This window comes from Micrasema longulum, unplaced genomic scaffold (genome assembly GCF_059751315.1).
Source record: "Micrasema longulum isolate JH-2025_06_02 unplaced genomic scaffold, ASM5975131v1 h1tg000480l, whole genome shotgun sequence".
NCBI classification, from domain to species: domain Eukaryota; kingdom Metazoa; phylum Arthropoda; class Insecta; order Trichoptera; family Brachycentridae; genus Micrasema; species Micrasema longulum.
This window is the reverse complement of record NW_028277677.1, coordinates 570,313-593,092: the sequence shown is the minus strand read 5'-3', so window position 1 is coordinate 593,092 and position 22,780 is coordinate 570,313. Positions and strand designations below refer to the sequence as shown.

The window sequence follows — 22,780 nt, the reverse complement described above, 5'->3', positions numbered from 1 at the left end:
TGTCCTGCGCGGAGATCTATCATGGATAGAGCTTTGGATGGCGCTCGGGATTCGGTCCCGTTGATGACTTAGCCAGCTGGAAGACTGGGCGGCCGTAGTTGGGCACACGCATTGGTGGTGCAGGAAACTGGCGTTCCTCAGAGGATGATGGATGTCCTAGATGTGGAGGAACTTTCGTGGCTGGAAGGTGGCCTTAGATGACTCACGACTGGCGACTCTTCACGACTCCATTTTTATGACTCTTTTAAGACTGATTTCGACTGACTTGTTTTTAAGAGCTGCGGTGGTTTTATAAAACGCCCGAGCTGTTCCTTCTCCCTATCACTTTTATTACTTGCATAAGGCACTGCATCGATGTGATTGGAATACCAATGCAGTGCTTTATGCACCTCAGGGCGCGGATAGGAAAATAATGGTGTTGAATATTAGTTTTATTTTGGTATGAATAATTATGGTGTTATAACCTTTCTTCTCTTACCCCTTTGTAACGGACTGTTAAAAATATAATAAATAAACAATGATATAATTAGGGTCCCCGGTATCTATCGGCTAAATGTTAGACCTATAATAATGGATTAAATTTCCAATTTCGGGTCTGACTTTAGCGATACTGGGGTACTTTAGAATGAGAATTTTGTTACAGGCCCTAAAAGGGGCCTGGGGTTGACGTTTAAGCAATTGTTACCCTGAGGAAAGCATTAAACCTTGACTAATTATTGCACTTAAAAGGGCATTTGTATTCGACGAGACTAAAGTCTGCCTTAAAAAAGACATTTATCTTTGTCGAGACTAATGTTTGCCCAGAAAGGGGCATTGTAATTGATATAGCGCGTGCGGCGGCTCCCAGCGAAGTAATCGAGCTAAGCGCTGGCACCTCGCTATATGCACTTAGCGGGAGGGGCGCCGGCGGGAATGATAGTTTGCCCCTCCCCCCCCCTACTCCCGGAGTAGCTTAGAGCTGGTTAGGACGCAGGTAGCGAGAGCCCTTTACGCGCCCTATATAATGTGTACATTTTAAAATAATAAATCAGTTCTCCTCGAGCCTTCACCTTAGTCACATCGTTTTATTTCATCACACCACCCGACCTCCCGCTCTACTACTGAAATCTACCCCCTTGGACTTGACCATCGCTTCACCCCAGGACTACGGATCAGTGTCTTCTACCGACCTACGCAGTGACACTGGACTTGAAAGATTTCAAGACATCATAACTTTCGGGCTTTACGACCCCGAGAGCGACGACGGTAGCGAGACACGACCACCACCTACCCCTTGCTTTAGGATTGTTGAATACAGTGCAAACTGTGGCTTGTACAGTACATTCTGTAGCTGACGCGCTACCGACGAGTTAGCGGGTCCACCAATCTTCACAAGGTCGTCCCTTCCGCTGTTTACAAGGCAGCGGAAACTGAAGAACGAAGCACACACTGAATTTCACTGGCAGCGGGAACCGAAGGGCGAAGCACAAGCACTGGTTCACTGCAGCGAAAAGCCGATTTGACTAGTAGTCTTGAAAAAGATTTTTCAATTCCAAGAGAGCGGCACGGTTGGAATCTGTGAGGTGAGAAGTCTAGAAGTTGAACCCAAGAAGCAGGTAAAGGTCTTTTAGCGTATTCGGTATCGGCGGAGAGTAAAGCGGGAGATGTTTCTAACACGAGTAAGTGATTAAGACTGATTTATTTGACGGCGCTGCGTCCTTTTATGCACACGAATCCACGCGGCCGACACTGGCCGGCCAATGGCGGGCGGGAGTAAGCCGACCAATCCCGTCGCGGGAGAGATAGCGCGCTGTCACCCGCTCTATCTATCTCTCTCTCGCCACGTATAAGGACTACCTCCCCCTGCCACCCATCCGCACTAAGGTGTAGACTACGTGGTAAGAAACATGTACAGGGGAAATATTATTATTAATCAAATAAGGGCAAGGCGATATATTTATAAATTTAATAATAAAATCCTGATTCTATAGGCCTCGGTATAACTAAAGCCACCCCGAAGGTAACAAAATAAAGTCTTTATTGGGGAGATGGCATTTTGTGTTACATATACCGAGGTTTCTACACTTTCCATTATTCAAGAGGCCCCAGGAAGGGCTGCTGAGTCTATGCGACGTCCGTAACAATGGGAGTTTCAGGTATTATTAGCCTAGCTTATAATGTATAGGGTTTATATTTCACTTGTGGATTTTGTCTCCTGGCTATCTATAATCTATGTCAAAGTAGTGTTGCGAAAGGAAGGTAATTTCGGCTGAAACGTCTCTGCATTTGCCTAATGAAGAGAAACCTGCAGAAAACTTTTTCAGGAGTAGCCGTACTTTTGTTAGACCGATTTGCCGTTGTACGATTTATATTTAATTATAATGTAATTTTTCTGCTCTATTAAAAAATACAAATTACCAAAAAAACGGTCGTTGATTTATAAAGTAATAGATTGATAATCCAAGACTACGAAGTACCTACATAGTAACTAGTTTAACCATTTACTTATGAAGGTACCTATTTAACAAAAGTCTAATTTCTTTTCTTAATTAAAGTAAAAATTTGAAGAAACAAATGAATTATCATGTTTTTTTATTATTCGTAATGAAAGTTTTATGTTTTTATTCAATTTCCAATTATTGTAAAACGTTTCATAACATATTTTTTAATCAATTTTTTTCTCAATTTCCCATTCTTTACAAAAAGGTGAATTTTTATAATGCTGTTAGATCAAACAATTGTTATTCTAAAAAAACAAGTCCAGGAAAATATAACCCTGAACTGGAAAGGGAAATTAACCTCCAAATAAATCGGGAACAGAACGCAAGTCAAACATATTTGTCCATTGCAAGCTTTTTTGGAAATGTAAATGTATATCGTAGAGGGTGTTACCATTTTTTCGCCGAAATGTATAAAGAAGAAGTCCAGCATGCTAACAGTTTGATAAAATATCAACTTCTTAGAGGAGGAACCGTTCTTCTGCATGATTTAAAATCTCCATGCCTTAAAGAAACTTCTATCATACCTATTTTTCAAAAAGCTTTACAAATGGAAATCAATATTACAGATGTAAGAAAAACACCTTCATACTTATAGTTCTTAAATTGTTATTTTATTACACACAATCATAGTTTATTGATAAGTTACATGCATAGAATTAAAAACAGTCCAGAAGGAGCGTAGAATCATATTTGAATAAATCGGACTGTGTTCAATAACTCCCCCACCGCCTTACTTTGTCGCCGGGAAATGTTGCTTGATGGGGAAAAAAAATCATAACACAAATGTAAGGTAAAAAAAATGTAATCTGTTAATTTCTCTAAAATTTTATTGTGCACGCGGAAACATTGATTGACACAACAGAGTAGATAAGTAAAGGGTCGTTTAATAAGAGTAATTGAATTGATGAACTTTGAACTTAAAATATAAAACAAATTTTATTCTACATAAAACGGATATTTTATACCATGTTAAATAATATTTGATGTTTTAAAGATAACTAACTAACTAACTAACTAACCATCACGCCATTTCCCCAGAGGGGTAGGCAGAGAGGATAGAACGCCACACCACTCTGTCCTGGCACACTTCCTTTGCTTCCTTCACATTCATACATCTCATGCACGCACGTCGATTATTCCGACTTTTCACATGACCACTTTCAAGAATTTGTTGTACTTGATCATGCCATGTCTTTCTCGGCCTTCCTCGACTTCTACAACCAGACACATTCGCATCATAAATCTTTTTAGCCGTTCTTTCATCATTCATTCGCTCCACATGACCGAACCATCGCAAAAGACCTTTCTTAATTTTGTCGATAATGCTTAACTCAGCCTTGCATTCTGCTCTAATTTCGACATTAGGGCACCTATCATACATTGTTTTTCCGCACATTCGCCTGAGGGATCGCATTTCAACAGCATTCAGTCTACTTTCGTCCCTTTTTTTCCAACTCCATGCTTCGCTTCCATACATTAGGGTTGGTACCGGCACTCCATTATGAACTGCTAATTTAGCCTCTTGCGATAGACACTTATTTGCTACGACAGACTTTAAGGCACCATTAACTCTGTTACCGGCACTAACCCTCCTTTCAATATCCTTGTCCATATTTCCATCTCTAGTAAACATACTACCCAGATATACAAATTCTTCGACCTGTTTCAAACTATCTCCATTTACTATAATCTTACATTCAGTCATAGTTACATTTCTTTCAAAGACCATGACGTTCGACTTTTGCACATTCATTAGCAAATCACTCTCCTTGCACACTTCGTAAACCTTTGTAACCAAGGATTGCAGTTCCTCTTCGCTGTCAGCTAGGAGGACTGCGTCATCGGCGTACAGAAGGCAACTGCGAGTTAAATTACTCATTTTCGCTCCCACATCCATACTTTTCAATTCTTTCATACATTTATCCATGTATATGTTGAATAACCACGGTGACATTACACATCCCTGTTTGACTCCTTTAGGGATGTCAAACCAGGAAGTTAATGACCCATTTACCCTTACACACGCTACACTATCTTTGTACAAGGAAGCAATAGCGCGGACAAGGTTGTCACTCACTCCATACTCCGATAGAACCATCCATAATTTTTTCCTATCAACTCGATCAAATGCTTTTTGCAAATCAACAAAAGCACAAAAAAGCTTCTGGTTTTTCGCCAAAAACTTTTCTGTCATATTGCGTAATGCAAACATTTGATCCATACATCCTCTACCATTCATAAATCCACTCTGTACATCCCATACTTTCTCCTTGGTCACGTTTCTTACTCTTTCTATCAGTATTCTTCCATACATTTTGCCGACAGCGCTCAGAAGACTGATAGCTCTGTAATTCCCACACTCCACCTTAGAACCCTTTCCCTTGTATAACGGCATAACAACTGCCCTCCTCCAATCAGGTGGAGTCCTTTCCTCCTTGAGACACAAGTTAAAAAGTTTATGTAGCCATGTGAGAATTAATTTGCCACCCGACTTAATAAACTCTGCTGCAATACAGTCATACCCTTGCGCTTTACCATTCCGCATACATTTGACAACGCTGATAATTTCTTTCATACTAATCTGACTTACCTCATCATTTGCGTTCAGACACACCTCGGATAATGTCGATACATCGGCACCGCCCGAGTTACCAGTGGGCGATTCATAAACTTCCTCAAAGTATTCCTTCCATCTCTCTTTTATTCCACTCTCACTAGTCACCATTTTTCCATCCTTATCTTTAACAACTGTCATGCCTCCGCTTTCACTGCTACTCCTGGAGTTTTTCACAGCTAAAGATAATGTTGTTCAAATGTGAGGCGTTGTTTAATCTGAGATCTAATTTTCATTAATTCTTTCATTAGATGAGCAAAGTAGGGTAAAAAATTTACTACCCTGGCAACACTAACGACATTTCCGTTTTGTTGCTTCGACAATCTGACGGATGGAAAAGTAATTCTATTTTTAAGTAATGCATTTGTTATATTCACATTCATTTGCAAATTGCAGATGAAATATGATTGCATCTGTCATTTGCAAATTACAGATGAAATGTGATTGCATACTGTTTCTTTAAGATCCTAGCAGTATTTCTGAACTTTAAAGAACACAACACGGCATAGTTGAATTCAAATCAGGAGTTGCGTACTGAGCGACGTCTACAAAGAAACTTATGGGTCAAAACGTAAACCTACTCATTTATGAGTAGTTGAGTCGCCTTCTGTTTGATGTGCGTATGCGGTTTCTGGACTATTCTTAATTCTATGGTTACATGATTTAAATTCTAATGAGTCATTATTACAAATCTCTTTTGATTTTATACCATCAATGGAACTTCAGGAAACTTAATATTTAAAAAACTTTTTTTAGCATTTGGAAAGCATCATAAAACTTGCTGAAAATTTTAAAGATTACCATTGTGTGGACTACATAACTGACGATTTTTTAAAGGAACAAGTCCGATCCATATATCTCTTGACCAGTATAATAACAGAATTGAAGTATTTTGAAAGTAACGAATCGAATTTCTTTATCTACGATTTGGAACTGGAAAAAAAATACTCTAAATCAATTTTATGATATTTTTATTCCCTTTTTCTTTGCGTGGAGTAAAATCAAAAATATGTGTAGTTAAAATAAACATGAAGCTTTTAAAATGTGTGGTTATTTCCACTGACGATTATTTCTCTTATCTGCGAAGTCTATATTATTGTAACAAGTAAATAACACATGGTGTTGGTGTTTTTCTTTTAAATAGCATTGCTCATTTTTATGTTCCGAGCATTTTTTTCGAAACAACGATATTTATATTTTCAAATAAAATGAAATAGGACACATTCTATTATATTGTATAACTTCTAATATTTTCTACGTGTACGCATGATATTTCGTAATAATCTTTTATTGATACAAAACCTCGTAAACTACGTTTAATTTAATTAAAATGTTTGGTATAAATATTGTACATAAACGTGTTTGTAAATTTTATATAGTGTTATCATTGCAATGAAATTGGCCAAATAATTTATTTTGACTTATAACTTATATTCACTCTTCATTGATATTTTTATCGAACATATAAACTCCCAATCCTTCTCCAACTCTTTGAAGATTAGTGACATGATCAGAAATTTCTTTAATGGATTCCACCTGCTCTTGAAGAAATTCTGATTCAAGGTAATCGCAGAGATGAGCATCTCCTTTATTAGATGCATTCATATGAATTTCGAGTAAACTCTGGAAAAAAACATTTCTAGTTTATAAATTTGAAATCATAATAACGCATCAAAAGCTGAATTAGAATTATACACAAAATATTGGTGTGTACTGGTATAGGTGTGTATTTTTTTTAGAGATAACAGATTAGTAGGTACGGGACTTTACCCTTTAAGAAATTTATTAAGATATTTCAAAATGAATAAATAATTTTTGTGAGAAAAAAAAAGGTTTGAGTATGAATATTTCTATAAACCAGTGAAAATGGGAAAAATGTTACGCAAATTGGCGGCAGCCAAATATGGATATAAGTAGGTAGAGTTAGTTGTTATCGACTAAAACTACCCGGACTTGCGATGTAGAGAAATTTAGCAAAATGTATTATTTTCATTTCCAAGTATCAAGGGATAAGCAGATAGGTGCTGGACAAAGTTTACTAAAATCATACTAAATTTTGTCACAAGTCCATCGAAGAAAAAACGAGGCTCATCACTAAAAGTTATATTTACATAATATTTTATTAGATAGATGCTGGGACTAAGAATTTTTATTGTTGTGAAGAGTCACAATAATAGAAATTCTTAGAATCGTGTAGCGATGCCAGGCAAATTGCACCACAAAAAGCTACGTTAGCAAAAACAGTTTAGTAATTATTGCAATTTCCTCAAAATGAGATACCATTTCTTTATTTTTTCCTGCAATCTATTTTGTCCACTTAAACGCAACAATTATTTAACTTTAAACATTACTCAACTTCACTTTTTTTGGCGCAACTGGCCAGTAGAGTCGAGTGAAAATTGTTATAGACCGGCAATAAATTCTAGCGGATAGGTGCTGGTCGGCCGGTCCGTGGACCACATATTAAAGAATCACCTTGATAGCGCTTTTCAGTGTTTTAACAAAATTAAAAACATGCAAGCAATGTAAGTTCATATCAAAACTAAACATTTCAATGTTATTTAAAAATATTCGAACATTGTTATTGTATTTGACAGTTTATTTTATTTTTATTTTATTTATTTTGAGGGCCCATTTTCAACGAGTTGTAAATAACTCACTTTTTAAATAACTCACAATTTGATGTGTGAAGTTTAACGATACTGGCTTGCCTAGTTAAAAAAATAACAGGTAGTGTAAATAAACATTATGGTTAACCTTGCAATTTAAATTGGATTGTCATTTTATAATACTGGGTACATTGTTTACCTCATTAACACGTTTTTCCAAATCTAGTGCTGCCACCATAGTTTCAATAACATTCTCCCACTCTTTTTTATCGGGTGCAACTATATCTGTGAGTATTATACGTCCGCCTCTTTTATTTTGGTATTTCATTAATTTCATTGCATGTTCCCTTTCTTCATCAGAGGCCTTCTTGAAATATTTATAAAGTCCAGGTAATGCAACGTCTGTCCTATCCATATAATAGGCCTGTAATTAGGTATAATTATCATAATATTATATTGACCTATAACCTAAACAATAAAAGTTCATTATCTTAGCTAGATGTACAAAATTTGTTATGCTCCAAGGTTCTTTGTAAGTAAATAAATACAAGAGTAAACATTTGATCTTACGTGGAGGAATGAATCAATTTATTGTATCATAGTTTGTAAATCTATAATATATAATATACCATTGATTATAATAATAAAAATACGCGTACAATTTTATTCCACTTTTATTTACAGTTTTTACCAGTGACCGGGTTTTGTCGTGACCAACATCGTCAGATTGGTCAGACCACGTATTTTTATTATTGTAATCAAAATGCAGTTGAACAAAAAAATATCCGTAGAAGAACTCAATCAATAATATACCATTGATAAATAAACATAGCTTGCGTATAACTCCATGTTTATTTGTTTATTTATAGCTTCTTCGCAACTTATATCGTAGTTTTGGCGTACTTGACTCATATCGCGAGAAAGATTTCAATATCCTGGTCACAAAAAATAATTGATGCCTTGCCGTATTGATGTTATTATTCAAACTGCACCAGCATTGAATTGTCTAGAGAAAATTTCAATCATTACTTGCGTCTGCGCGGTTTGTTCGATTTTAAGGTTATCGTGTTCATAAAATCAGTTGAAATAAAAATGTGTTTTAAAGTGGCTCTAAATTAAAGCTGGTTTTAGTAATTTTTAGAACATCCCTTGTTTTCATCAGCCTTATTGAATGTGAAGTAAAATAAACTTTGGGATGAAAACAACACTCTCTCTATACCGAATCTCCGTAAAAGCAACACTCCCACCAGTAGGTATTGAGAGTTGTATTTTGTCTATGATATAATTACGTTTGCTCTATGCTCATTAAAAAAATATTTTTCTTTGGCTTTTGACGTCTGTGCCAAACGGCGTTGTCAATCCTACCAATTTTTGAGTAGATCTACCGATTTTAGGCAAAATCTTCTGATCTACAGAATTTTTTCGAAATTCTACCGATCTTTAAACTTTTTTTCCAAAGAATATATTTTTCGTCTTTTCACTTCAATCATAGTTTCTATTTTACCAAACGAAATTATTTTTCCACTACACTTCTGGTGCGGGTGAGCGTGCGTGTCGGCAACATAACCTATTTATGTTTTTTTTTAAAATAATACCATTCGTAACCACATATTAACACGTAATACATTAATCTTTTAAATTTTTGTGGTTAGTTCCATCCTAATTTTTAGTTTTTTAAAACTTTTTTTTCGAAAATTGATATGTAAAACGATTTTTTTTTTAGTATTTTGCACAGAAATAAGTCAGAATACCCTACTATAGTAGTAAATTATAACACATTGATACCAGGCTGGAGAAAAAAATACGTTAAATTATTGTGATCTCACCGGAAATCGAAAGAACCCCCCGTGTGTCAGGCAAGCGTCTTAGCCATTAGTCCATGAGGGGCGCCATTTTGTTTGATTTACAGATTTAAGCTGAAAGTTGCATTAAAAAAAAAAGTTCCACTTGATTGTTTAGCAAAATTTTGCCCAGAACAACGAATCCATTGAAATCAAACGATTTATTTTTTCGTGTCTACCGATTTTAGCTCGATAGAGGTTGCCAACGCTGGACATACATCTGACTTACATTGCCAACTCCACCAATTTTTCTATAGGTCTACCGGTTTTGGAAGCAATCTACTGATCTACCGAATTCGATTGCAATGCTATCTATTTTTAAAAATCTTAAAATATAGGTTATTATCACTCGCCGTCACTCACCATGGAGCTTGAACTGTTTGTTTTATGCGAAAATGTTTCTTAAAAAAAACAGCAAAAAACACTTGTTAGAGTAACAGTTCAATATTTTTTTGTGAAACTGTTCCAGCTAATAACGAATCGATTTATTTTTCTGAACATACCGATTCTTCATGGTTGGCAACAGTTGGCAATGCTGCATCTGACAACTGACAACAACAATGATGGATCTGTCGAGTATAATTTGTGGATCTGTCAATCTGCTCGCTGATTATATTTAATATTATTTATATATAGTGCAAGATTTGCTGTCAATGCCTGCGCCGGTAATTTGTGACATGTGTGCTATATTATAGAGAATTTTGAATGAGGACGGTATTTGGCATCTGAATGCGGTTTTCAATTACTAAAAAAATAGTCATCGTGAGTTTACCTCACCTATTGGTTCAACCTAAGCCACAAAAACTACAAACACAAATCAATTATTTTTATTAAATTGATAGAAACATCACTACTAATTCATGCATCTATTTGGGGTCAATAGATTAATTCAGTCAATTTGTATATTAAATTACACTGTTTTTATTGATTACAATTAAGATGCAATTATTTATTTGTGTAGAGAAAAATCACGATAAAAATTACTCAAGAAGTGAAAACAACTTATTTGTGACAAACTCTTTTCAATATATATGTTTAAATTAATGTTCTTAAATTGGGGAATTAAGTTGCAGGTACCAATACGAAATAACTAACAGTTTTGTTCACAATTATTCAAAATAGAAAAATAATGAGTGCAGATAAAGATCCACTTGTCAGTGAGAGGTCGGGAGTTGTACGAGAAGTTGGAAATCATGCTATCTGGAGTTTGTCATCCTGCAAACCCGGTTAGTATTTTAAGATTTTTAGACCATTTGTTTTTTTTATTGACATTCTTGGGCTAGTTAAAATAAAAGAACACAACAAATGTGTAAATAAATATTTAAGATAGTATTTGCACATTGGCCTCGTGGTGTAGTGGTCAGCACATTTGCCTATCATGCAAAAGGCCTTGGGTTCGATTCCCGACATGGTTGGCGTGAAATATTGATTTAAAAGGGTGTTTTTACAGTATAATATTTCATAGTTCCTGGACTGGTACCTGAAGCGTTATACTGATCATCTTACCTTCATATTACAAAAATGATCAAGATATGCTGCGATTGGTGTATCAATCCAGTGCCCTATGCACTATTAGGCGCGGAAAGGGAATTATGATAATGATTTTCACCTTACTTATACTTAAATACATTTCTTTCATCCATATTTATTTAAATTTTAGCTCCACTCATCCTCATCAGTTTTGATTACTTTTGATTTATTTTAGCTTTGAATTGACATGTGTTTAGGGGAAGTTATTATGTTACTAAAACTAGTTTTACTTTTAATAAATGTGTTACTCTACATGTAAATGCTGAAACAATAAATAAATTATCTTATTTGAATTTTTGATGTACAAAAAGGCAGTATTGCTGTTTGCATAAAAATGCTGAAAGTGACTAAAAATAATAAAATAAGTATCAAATATGTTGGTATTAATAACAAGATACACCTGCACAAAGCTTGACCGCTTCGTGAGTATATCTTCACAAACACACAGGTCACAATGGAGTACTATGTTGTGATACACGCTTTAATAGATTATCTTTACGGATTTTTAAGGATTCGGAATAGATCAGCTGCGGGATGACTGTATGGACACATACTGGCAGTCTGATGGGCAGCTTCCCCATCTGGTCAATATCCAATTTCAAAAAAAGACATTAATAAGTCACATCTACATCTACACAGATTACAAACTAGATGAGAGCTATACTCCCAGCAGAATATCAATCCGGGCAGGCACACACTTCAATGATCTACAAGAAGTTGAAGTTATAGAATTAAGCGAACCTACAGGTAATAAATATGTATCATAGAGACAAGGTTGTCTTCTAATGTACTGTATTCATCGAACATTGAAACTTTAATTCATTCTTTGCTCATGAGTGCCTTGTCATTGCATTCATCGAACATTGAAACTTTAATTCATTCTTTGCTCGTAAGTGCCTTGTCATTGCAACATTAAAAATATTTGGTTATCATTTTACTGCCTACCTTGTTAACATAAAAATATTATCAGTCTTTTGTGGTTAATTCATGTAAATTACATGCCAAATGTTTACATACATTTCATTTAAAATACATTTCTGATACAAAAATATAAATGGTTTTGCTTTGAGATTGACGCATAGTTTATTTCTCTTTCGATATTTAAGTGCTTCTACAACTTAAATTATTATAAAATATAAAACTTTGTCATCAGTGTCACGATTTTATTCTTTTAAAAGAACACTACTTTAGTTTGGGGAGAGCACTCCTCTCATCGACGGGTGATATGAAACTAATATAGTACATACAGAATATTCTTCACATTTCTCGGAATTGTTAGACTTACCTATGTTTATATTGCTTGCAAACCTGACGGTTGAGCCTGGTTGCATACTGCAGACCACTTTGCTTATAAAATAATTCAAGATGACATTGGCAAAACCATCAAATTTAATATTATTTTGTTTTTTTAAATTTATATTGTTCACAGCGTCATCATAGAATCTATGCAAGAAACAAACAAATAAATCAGTAGTGGAACCTAAAACAATTTATTTAATAATAATCCAGAAGTAGATATTATGCGCTTCATTAGATTGAGGAAAAAAGGGAAGTGAATTCTTCACTCCCTTTCTGAAAATCTGTTTTTATTTTCACATAATGTATTATAAACTTTTTTTAGGTTGGGTTCTCGTACCTATCAAGGACCATATAAATGACAGGCCTCTGAGAACATTTATGATTCAAATAGCCGTGGTCAGCAATCACCAGAATGGGAGGGATACCCACATGAGACAAATAAAAATCCATTCTCCGTGTGAAGGAAGAGGTCTCGCACTTGACCACTTGGGTAGCTTTAGCACTGTTGAATTCCAACAGTACAGCACTATAAGATAAAATTTCCCTACCATTTATTATCCACCTTGTAAATATTTTCAATTGATTACTACATTTTTCGTAAGCTATTTCACTTTGTGAATAACAATTAGCGACCATGCACAAGGTCTGGGGTTCGATCCCCAGTAAGATCCACAGAAAATAACGATTTAAAAGTTGTTTTTTTGCTAAAATTTATATCATGGTCCCTGAGATTAGACCGATCATCTTACTTTAATGTAATAGTGTCCTAAACCTCCATCAGGTCCCCATAAGGAGACAAAGAAAATTAATTTACTTTTATAACTGTAATTTTTACTGAAACAACTTACGTATTCACCCAGTGATATTATATTATAATATGTACCGAATCTTAAGCAATTGTATTTTTATCTAATAAAAGTACATTAAACATAAATTGCCTTGGGTTTACCTACCCATACTTGTAAGCTATTTTACTCAATCAATCAAACTATTTGTCTAATCCCATAGTGCATAACAGAGCTATTGGTTTATAAAATTGTATTCTGGGCATGCAGCTAAAACAGGGAGGTTTTGTAATATGCGTATACCGATACAATCAATCAAATTATTATAACTAGAAGACTAATAGCTATCGCCGACTGTAACATGCTAGGAAATTTGGCCCTTCAGGCCTCGAGTAATTGGCCCTCCTGGCCTTGTTCTATTGTTAATACAATATCTGTTATGTAAAATTTCTTAAAAAATGAAGGAGATAATATAAACAATGTACCTTTTGATGATGTTTTTTTAAACATATTTTGTTGAAACACAACTGTGTAATCACACAACTGTGAAATGAAAAAAAAAAAAAAAACAAGTTCATTTATATGGCGCTATATTTGAGTTAGCAGCTAGATTTGAGATTATATGTTACATTTTAAGAGAAATCATAAATACTCATCTAAATTTTGTCTCTGAAATTAGCAAGTCTAAAAATCAACATCTTATCTTGCTGAGAGATCAGGTTGAAATTGACATGTGTATGGGCAGTAGTGAAAAGGGTCAACACATACAGCAAGTAATTTTAATTATATTGGGAATTTTTAATTAGTGGTTCCGTATACAAGCAGACTTTAGCTAGACTCTAGCTTAACGGTGTTAAATTATGAAGATGGCAATGGGCCCCGAATAAGCAGATGAGATACTGGAAGAAATCATACCAAAAATTGATCTTTTGCTTCATTTGTGTAATGCGACAACATCAGAATGGCCTCTGACTGAAAGAATAATGTAATAGATATTAATCACATTATGCACCAATAAATAAAAACAAGGTTATTAGTGATGTTTATTAATTATTCGTTTTTATTCATTTGTTTGACTCGCTTCTTTTAATTAGGAAATGTCAAAATATAGTAATGTTACATTGATATTTAATAACTGGATTTTATCATGGATATTGTTGTGCCAATAAAAGTCTGTTTGTTTAACTAGTAAATATTTATTTTATCTTTTAAAAATACATCATTACTTCCTTAATGAAAATAAAGATGTATTGTGTTAAGATATATTGTTTATTGATAGTTTTATTAGGTGTATCAAAAAACATATCTGGAAATATAAATAAAAATACAGAATGGACAATATCAAACTATTTTATTAATCATGGTTATAAATTCCCATCAAATTGTAAGTACATATGGAAGAAAGATAAGATATATTTAAGTAAATCAGAAAAAATACATTATAAAAATATGAAATCTAACCTACAGTCGAACTTAACATAATAATATTGCCTTTTAATTGACAAACTTGCATATTTGATAACTATATTGCTTGCATAAAAATAATAATATCATTTTTGTTTAAAAAAAAAGGACTGCAAGTTTGCCAATATTTAAGAAAATGTAGAACACATTGTTTTATTTACTAAACACACTCAGTGGTATCCTATACACTTAATGAATATTGAATATCCAATTACTAAAAATATGGCATCATTAATATTAATTGGATTAAATATTTTTTTAATAGATTATGAAGGTCATAAAGCTGAGGTTGATGAAAAAATTGATTCTTCAAAGAATATTATTAACTCAAAATATGATCGACATAAAAGAGAGCAGGAGTACTTCACAACGGAACTAAACATGGATTTGCTGAAACCAACTAATACAGGTAACCTGCTCACCTTGATATATTATTTTATATTGAAGGTAAAATACTTTCACAAGACTGATTAAGCAACAAAGAAGTTTTAAATACAAAATTAATATGGACTGCTTGTTATTTATAACATTGTTATAAAATACATTTTTCAGGAAGTAGATTGCTAGAAATAAACTGCTAAAAATTGTTACAATACCCAATGAAAAAATGTCATCAGGAAAGTTAGGCCTATAGTACAAATAAGAATTGTAAATTTACAGAAAATAAAATAAGTGTTTTCTATGTTTAATACATATTACATTAAAACAGAAAAAACCACTTTTCATCCATCCATAATTAGTTTTAAAAATAAAGGTAACACATTGGTTAGCCAAAAACATAATTGGCTTTGGATAATAGAAATCAGAAAATAATTACTTAAATGAACAGACATAATATAAATAAATTCTTTTTTTTGACTAGGGAATGAGTATTTCAGATTTTTATAAAAATAAAAATATATTCATGTAAAAAACAGTGTTTTAGAAACTACATATCTTAAAAATGTACAAAGTACCTTATCTAATTCATTGCTACAAATGGATGGCTTTTTTGCAGTGTAAAATCTTTTAATATGCATCGAGGAAATAATTAATTAGGTATAAAATGATTGTCAAAACTCCAAAACAACCTTGTACATAATGAACAGGTGAGATAGAAATAGATAACCCGTGTTTTAATAAGTTTGATAGGCAATTTATATATTTTTTAAATACCTATCATACAGTCCACTTATTATAAAATGTAATTTATTGTATTTATCATTCAATACAAAATAAATCACCACATTGATGAGCACTAGTTATCATTTTAAAAAAATAAAGCCTTAAATATATAACACGTAGATAAATATTGATTTTCACTGTCTACGTAATTTAGCATATGCACAAGAGAAAAATGAGCTATGAGCAAAACCTTAATGAATTACAATAAAAGTACTCAAATTAAAACTAAGTTATCATATTCATTCAGTTATATTATAACAATAAAGCTAATATTTCAATTATAAATCGTTAAGTTATACAGGTATATATTTTAAACAAATATCTTAAAACTTTAATCACAAAAAGGTAACATCAAAAGTGTATTACTTAATTGTTTTTTTTTAATTGGAAAAACGTTTATTTATTTATTCATTGTTACAGAAATATACCAAGTAGTCTTATAGAAATAAAACACTAGTGATACTTAAATCTACAAATTCTGAATAACCAGTAGTCCTTACAGTTATAGATTAATAATATTTTCTAGTTATTAAAATTAAGATTAAATGTCTAATCAAATGTTAAATACATAGAATTAAGAATAGTCCAAAAGAAACGTAGAATCATATTTGAATACATCGGACATTGTCCAATAATCCCCCCATTATGCCCTACTTTCGCCGCGCGCATTCGTGATGTCGTCATGTAATGTTGCACGATGGGTAAGAAAAAATTAATCATAACACAAATATAAGGTAAAAAAAGCAATCTGTTAATTTCTCTAAAATTTTATTGTGCACCCGGAAACATTGATTGACACAACAGAGTAAAGTGTCATTTAATAAGAATAATTGAATTAATGAATTTTGAACTTAAAATATAAAACAAATTTTATTTTACATAAAATGGATGTTTTTATATCATGTTAAATAATATTTGATGTTTTAAAGATAATGTCGTTCAAATTTCCCCCACGGCGTTGTTTAATCCGAGATCCAATTTTCATTAGTTCTTTCATTAGATGAGCAAAGTAGGGTAAAAAAATTACTACCCTGGCAACACTAACGAAATTTCCGTTTTGTTTCTTCGACAATCTGACGGATGGAAAAATAATTCCATTTTTAAAAATGTACTTAAAATTACGTTAAAAGTACGTTAAAAATTACTTAAGTAATGCATTTGTTATATTTACATTCATTTGCAAATTGCAGATGAAATATGATTGCATCTGTCATTTGCAAATTACAGATGAAATGTGATTGCATACTGTTTCTTAAGGATCCTAGCAGTATTTCTTCTGTTTGGTGTGCGTATGCGGTTTTTGGACTATTCTTAATTCTATGGTTAAGTATGTATAAAATTGATATTTTTTCGATTTATGTAGAACCTAAATAAAAAGTTGAATCAATGTTTTTGAAAATAGAATATAAATTATATTTATTGTGAATCTAGCACACACGTCAAAATATATATAGGTATATCTCCCCAGCAAAATGGAATGAATTCAGACTGGAATAATGTGACAATCATTCCACTACAGTGGATACAAAGAAATTAAGTCTTTTTTCTTACTTTTAATGCTACTAAAAAGGCACATTTGTTAATTAACAAAATTGTAATTGAATTCCTTTAGTTATAAGTTCATAAGAAACATTATTATACAGGTATATAATCTGTACCTTAAGTCACATTGAAAGAAATGTTCAGGAAATAAGATTTTGTGATTGTGCAATTTCTAAAACATCGTAACTTTAGGACCAAATGAAATAATTTCAAAATATAAAGAACTTTCAATGTAAAATAATAATTTTGAAATAATAGTACATATGAAAATAGCATATCTGGGACTACTGATGTTTTTTTTGCATTAAAATGAAGTGGACTTAAGATTTTTATTTCAACATAAAAAAATATCTTTATGACGAAAGTGGACTTCAGTATTTTATTCACATATAAAATAGCTTATTGCGATAATTTCTGCATTTTAAACTTCAAAGCGGAAAAAAGTAGACTCCCCTGTTTTATCCTCTAAGGTACAGATATTATTATACATTGAGATAACAAGAAATAATAGGTGATCTTAAGATAGTTATTTTTTCCTGGAGTAGAAAAACATACTAAGGTTATATTGCTCTAAATTAATAAGTAAACATTAAAGGAGATTACAAATAAAACTGTTTGGATATCTGTATAAATTTAAAATACTCAACCAAAAGATAATAATTATACCTAACCATTAATAAAAACTAAGAAACTACATGTGTTCATATGTGTAACATTTTAAAAGCATTTTTTAAATAAACATGTACATATCTTATGAAGTTATGTGTAATTACAAAAATGTACTATAAGTTACAATACCAGAAATGCTTGTTTTATAATTTGAAGAAGTATTGTTTTATTAATTCAATTGCTAGATACATTTAAAAGTAAAAACAGATTTGCTTAAAACAAAACAGTTTTTAAAATACAATTGACTCTTTCAAAGATTTTCACAAAAATTTAGGTGCTGAGAGCAAAAGTTGCTGTGTCTTAATTTTTGCAAGTATAAGTCAATTATATATACATTTACAAATCACAAGTATACAAATTATTAATAGTATACTATTTCAATGTACTTACCAGCTTTTGTAAAAAAAGCGGCTAAAACAATCTCATTTGTGTATCACATCTAACAATAGTTAGAATGGAAGAAAAATACGATAAGAATATGGAAGAAAGGTCACGTAAACAACCACCAGAGATATCCATTATTTTCAATTAGTCCGACCACTAACCCCAAAATAGTCCATAAAAACATAAGAACAATTATGCTCCTCCAGGTATTTGTAAAGTTCCCCCATGTCCATGTGGTGATCTGCGCCTCGGTTGTTATTCTTGAAGGAGATCTCTCGGAAGTCGGGAAACTTGTTGTGGCGGCCCTGAAGCGGCGACACAGTCTCGGTCTTGCGGATGACAATCTTCTTCCAGTTCATGGCCTTTACTCCCCCCCACCACTCCTCGCAATCCTCACTGTCCCCCTCGACGCAGATGATCCCCGGTTTACCGGGAAGCATAAACCCCGTCATGCTCAGATCCTCTGCTAGAGACAAAATATCCTTACGTTTATTCTTACTGTATATATGATGGGAGTATACCCAAAGCCTGGAAAAGGATTTATTTTCTTTCTTAGACAATGATTTGGGTGAAGAAATTTCTTTTTGATTCTTATATTTGTCTACATTCTCTTGAATCCAATTTATAATTGAACAAAGACAACTTTCTCCGCGCTCTATGGACTCTATATAAATATTTATATCTTCATTAAGAAGGTGCTGCTGTTCGCGGGTGTAAATGTTGTTGCGTACAAATATGTCAGGTTCCCTCACCGGGTAATCTAAAGGCAAATTGATGCAAACTTCTACTTTCATCTGGTCGAAAGAAAGGTTAATCAAAAAGTCTAATCTAGATGGAAGTTTAGATGTTTTTCCGATTGTATAATCGTTAGCGTCAAGTAATTGGCCCGGATCATCCATTGCGAACTCCCCTGGGTTCGAAAACATTGATTGTAACATTTCCACTTCTAACAGCTGTTGTTTGAGACATTCTTCTATTTCACTCCGGTCACAGATTCGCGATAATTGATCTTCCAAATCTCTGAAATCCAGAATTTCCTCACCAGTTTCGAGAGCCATTTTGAATTAATGTTGACCAGACGATTTAATTAATTAAGAATTTAATACAAAACTGAGCACCGACTACCGACCACAATATTTTGATTTTTGATTTAAAAAAAACTGTTTTGCCTTTGTCACTTATGACATTCCGATCAATGTTGCTATTGCATAAAATGTAAAAAATATTCACCGAGGTTCTTAGCTCTTTACTGCAAAAAAATATATTTTTTTAATTAAAAAAAAAAAAAAAAATAGAAAACATATTATACATAATTTTTACATAATATTCCCAAGAAGTTTTTGTAAAAAACTCATTTAGGGACACGCAGATAACAATATTTATTTACAGACGTTTTTATATTTGAAACTATAACATTATTTCCAACAACAACAACAACAAACCATCACGCCGTTTCCCCGTAGGGGTAGGCAGAGAGGATAGAACGCCATAACACTCTATCATAACATTATTTCCAGAAGCAAAATAAAAATTATGATACACTACAAATTAAATGGGTATGAAAAAGTTTCAAAAATTACAAAATAAACATAATACAAGGTACCTTATTGAATCTTTTTTCTTAGAATTAAACGTCGGCATCACTTTTTTCGAATTTTGTGTGACGCAAATAAAAACTTTTCGCATTTTTTCCTCGAGATATCGCATCTTTCCATTGATTTTTGTAACAAGGAATCTTTGAAAAGTCCAATGCCCAATGCCTTTGCATGGTCTTGGTAAACTTGTTGCACTAAACACTACTGACTACTGACGTTTGCAAAAGCGATAGTTCTGTCAAAACAAAGTTTGTATCATGCCGGTCAATCAAACCATAATAATTATCGCTTTTAAAGCTTAATTTAGGAGTGGAAAATGTTTTTATTAATCCCGAAGAAATTAAAAGAACGAGATTGTATGATTCTTTTGCAAAAAGTAATTTGTTTAAAATCGTTATGGTTTATCATTGATATTAAAAAAAAATCAGGATGTCAATGTCTAAATTAATTCTGTAGGTAACCTTGTGATTTTTATCTTTTAATGGCGTTGTGGCACAGTTGGTTAAACGGTCAACTGTGAAACTGGCGTCACGGGCTCGATTCCCGCCAGTTGCAAGAAAAAAAAATCCATGAAAGATTTTTTTCTCAATTGGTCTGGGTTTTGTGGTGAATTTTTCATTACCTCCTTCCATATCCCCTCTTTCCCATCTGCTGACAAGCCTCTAAAATTGAAGCTTAGCGGGATATTCCTAAAAATAAAAATAAATAAAATACAATTTTTCGAATATTCTAGTAGGAAGTGCCTTCAAAAGGAGAAAAATTGCCAAGATAAACTGACCCAAATTCCTGCACTAGATTTATGTGCTCTTCATTCTTTATTCGGCAATAATATTTTTACTTTTTATTATAAAGCAAAGATATATTTGCATCCGTTAAAAAAATCCTTTAATGTTTCGATCATTAGTTTTTTTAAATTAAAATCTTTCTGGTTCTTATTATTTCTCTTCTCGGCTTGTTGTGATCTAATATTATAAAGGTATATTATTTCTTGAAACAGAGTTTACAGGTTGTAAGGTAGCGGCAACTGCTACCCTGTATGAAGTTTATCGAAATTGATTGGGTTTGATTTTTATCATATTCACGACTGCATGTTGACAAAAAAAAATCTTTATTATTTAAATTTATTTCGACAGAGAGGGAAAACATTTTTGAGAAGGGAATATGAAAGTCTAGGTATTTACAGAGCTTATGACCTGTCATTGGCTGGTTTAAGTGGCCACTTTACATACTTTGTAACATTCACCATTCTGCCCCTGTTTGAAATATGAATAACTTCCTAGGAAGGAAATCCAGCCAGTCTGCGAGCATTTGTATCTTGGAAAGTATTGGTCCGAAGAAAAAATAAATTATTACGATTTTTAAGAAAATTTCATTTTCTCAGATTTCCGTAATTTTTTTTTCTATAAAATCTATAGGGACGTAATTAAAACGTAAAAACTGAAAAAAATACATACCGAATGACCTTGAACGCCCCATACTTATAATAAATCTCGACAACCACCCGATGGATCTAAACCTGGCTTTCACGGTCATGTAACGTATCCTAAAACAAAGCTACCCGTATTTGTTATATCTTAGAAACATAAAAATGAGTACCTACGTCATGTTCGTTTTTTACCGAAAATTACCGTAAAATACCGGAGTAATTTTACCGCCTTGCATCTCTACCTCAGAGTAATAATGCGCTCCTCTGAGGTTTTGACACTATTTCTAGAGATACCTACTTACACAAAAATTTCGAGTGATCAACTAAAACTGGCGGTAAACTCTTGGAGTATATACTCTAAGGGATTTGCCGTGGTACCTACTATCGAAATGAACTGACCAAATGTAATTCTAATGTTATCAGTAATTTTTCTTACTTTAATCCATGATTTAAGTGGGCAAATTTACCTTGGTTGGGCAAAATAGACATATTTGGCGGTACAGCTATAAATAACGACGTAAATAAATTTAGAAAATCAGCAAAGATTTTTTTAAATTCAATTTTTACAGTTCAATGCAATATTCTAGTGACCACACTTTGCAATAATAATATGACTACCTACCTATATGCCCCCTATATATGCCTAAAAAATGAATTGGTAGGTATGAATAGTGTCAAAAATAACATTGTAAGTACCGCGAAACTGTCCCCCTTAATCGATATTTTGCCCAGTGAGTGCCTCAGTGAGTGCCTCAACCTTTAAAAAAATATATTTCCATTTGATTTGAATAAACTTGTTACCGCGAAACCGTCCAATTTCGGCCTTGATGGATATTTTGCCCAAAGAGTCTATTCTATGCTCAACCTTTAAAAATATATATTTCCATTTGATTCCGGTAACTTTGGTACATTAAGGAGGAAAGTATATTTATGTCACTAACTCCACTCAGAAGCTTTTAGTCACTAACTTTACTCAGTGGCTTGTCAGAACCTGTCCAAGTCCGCATGTAATTTGTTGCAGGCCAATTACGACTCTGTGTTTTTTAATATACTGCTCGATGGCAAAGACAAAGGTAATTTTTCTTGTTGCATGATATAGACAAAGGTTTTCATATCATTTCCTGATTATATTATGTGCGGTCAGTAGCAATAAAACATTATGACGGTGGGCAAATTAACCCGCCTAAGTTGAGCCTCTGGGTTGTCAATTTTGCCCAAACGAAAAAATGTGTTGAAAATGTGTTAAATGTGAGGGTGGTCACTTTCTTATTTTAATAATTAGTTTAAATTAAATTAAAACTATTATTAATGTTTTGCACACATTGGGTATTTTAGGTTTTCAAACGTATGATCATTATTGTGGACAATTAATTTAAGC

At 33.0% G+C, this 22,780-nt stretch overlaps 4 protein-coding genes and 1 non-coding gene across 13 annotated transcripts; 3 read left to right on the top strand and 2 right to left on the bottom strand.

The window, feature by feature from the left end:
• The first annotated feature begins 2,540 nt into the window (after nt 1-2,540).
• On the top strand, nt 2,541-6,466 carry LOC148281287 (soma ferritin-like). Its single transcript, XM_088226965.1, has 2 exons — nt 2,541-3,048; nt 5,851-6,466. Exons 1-2 carry the CDS (start codon nt 2,554-2,556, stop codon nt 6,058-6,060), a joined length of 705 nt encoding a protein of 234 aa, XP_088083091.1. The 5' UTR covers nt 2,541-2,553; the 3' UTR covers nt 6,061-6,466.
• On the bottom strand, nt 6,074-9,647 carry Fer3HCH (Ferritin 3 heavy chain homolog). 2 transcript variants are annotated; one of them, XM_088226976.1, is made up of 3 exons: nt 9,530-9,647; nt 7,903-8,127; nt 6,074-6,717 (listed from the first exon to the last, which is right to left on the bottom strand). In XM_088226976.1, the coding sequence occupies exons 2-3, from the start codon at nt 8,116-8,118 to the stop codon at nt 6,529-6,531; spliced, it is 405 nt and encodes a 134-aa protein (XP_088083102.1). In that variant the 5' UTR covers nt 8,119-8,127; nt 9,530-9,647; the 3' UTR covers nt 6,074-6,528. The 2 variants fall into 2 exon arrangements, with proteins under 2 accessions (XP_088083102.1, XP_088083101.1); XM_088226975.1 differs by lacking the exon at nt 9,530-9,647 and adding an exon at nt 8,517-8,981.
• APC10 (anaphase-promoting complex subunit 10) lies at nt 7,820-14,351 on the top strand. 8 transcript variants are annotated; one of them, XM_088226971.1, is made up of 4 exons: nt 7,820-7,990; nt 10,612-10,770; nt 11,585-11,821; nt 12,696-14,351. In XM_088226971.1, the coding sequence occupies exons 2-4, from the start codon at nt 10,674-10,676 to the stop codon at nt 12,908-12,910; spliced, it is 549 nt and encodes a 182-aa protein (XP_088083097.1). In that variant the 5' UTR covers nt 7,820-7,990; nt 10,612-10,673; the 3' UTR covers nt 12,911-14,351. The 8 variants fall into 8 exon arrangements, with proteins under 8 accessions (XP_088083097.1, XP_088083098.1, XP_088083094.1 ...); XM_088226972.1 differs by having other exon boundaries at nt 7,855-7,990; nt 10,618-10,770; XM_088226968.1 differs by lacking the exon at nt 7,820-7,990 and adding an exon at nt 10,040-10,209 and having other exon boundaries at nt 10,618-10,770.
• Nucleotides 10,887-10,959, top strand: TRNAD-AUC (transfer RNA aspartic acid (anticodon AUC)). The gene has a single exon. It is a non-coding gene; the product is annotated as a tRNA-Asp (tRNA).
• A 2,921-nt stretch (nt 14,352-17,272) lies between the features above and the next one.
• LOC148281283 (RWD domain-containing protein 2A) lies at nt 17,273-19,572 on the bottom strand. Its single transcript, XM_088226963.1, has one exon. It carries the CDS (start codon nt 19,437-19,439, stop codon nt 18,522-18,524), a length of 918 nt encoding a protein of 305 aa, XP_088083089.1. The 5' UTR covers nt 19,440-19,572; the 3' UTR covers nt 17,273-18,521.
• Nucleotides 19,573-22,780: the final 3,208 nt, after the last annotated feature.

Coding starts and splice junctions, on each gene's coding strand:
- LOC148281287 (XM_088226965.1), top strand. CDS start 2,554: ATGAATTATCATGTTTTTTTATTATTCGTAATGAAAGTTTTATGTTTT. Junction 3,049..5,850: donor TGGAAATCAATATTACAGAT/GTAAGAAAAACA, acceptor AACTTTTTTTAG/CATTTGGAAAGCATCATAAA.
- Fer3HCH (XM_088226975.1), bottom strand. CDS start 8,615: ATGAGTCAAGTACGCCAAAACTACGATATAAGTTGCGAAGAAGCTATA. Junction 8,128..8,516: donor GCTATGTTTATTTATCAATG/GTATATTATTGA, acceptor ACCTAATTACAG/GCCTATTATATGGATAGGAC. Junction 6,718..7,902: donor TGGAAAAACGTGTTAATGAG/GTAAACAATGTA, acceptor GTTTTTTTCCAG/AGTTTACTCGAAATTCATAT.
- APC10 (XM_088226971.1), top strand. CDS start 10,674: ATGAGTGCAGATAAAGATCCACTTGTCAGTGAGAGGTCGGGAGTTGTA. Junction 10,771..11,584: donor TTTGTCATCCTGCAAACCCG/GTTAGTATTTTA, acceptor CGGATTTTTAAG/GATTCGGAATAGATCAGCTG. Junction 11,822..12,695: donor AGAATTAAGCGAACCTACAG/GTAATAAATATG, acceptor AACTTTTTTTAG/GTTGGGTTCTCGTACCTATC.
- LOC148281283 (XM_088226963.1), bottom strand. CDS start 19,439: ATGGCTCTCGAAACTGGTGAGGAAATTCTGGATTTCAGAGATTTGGAA.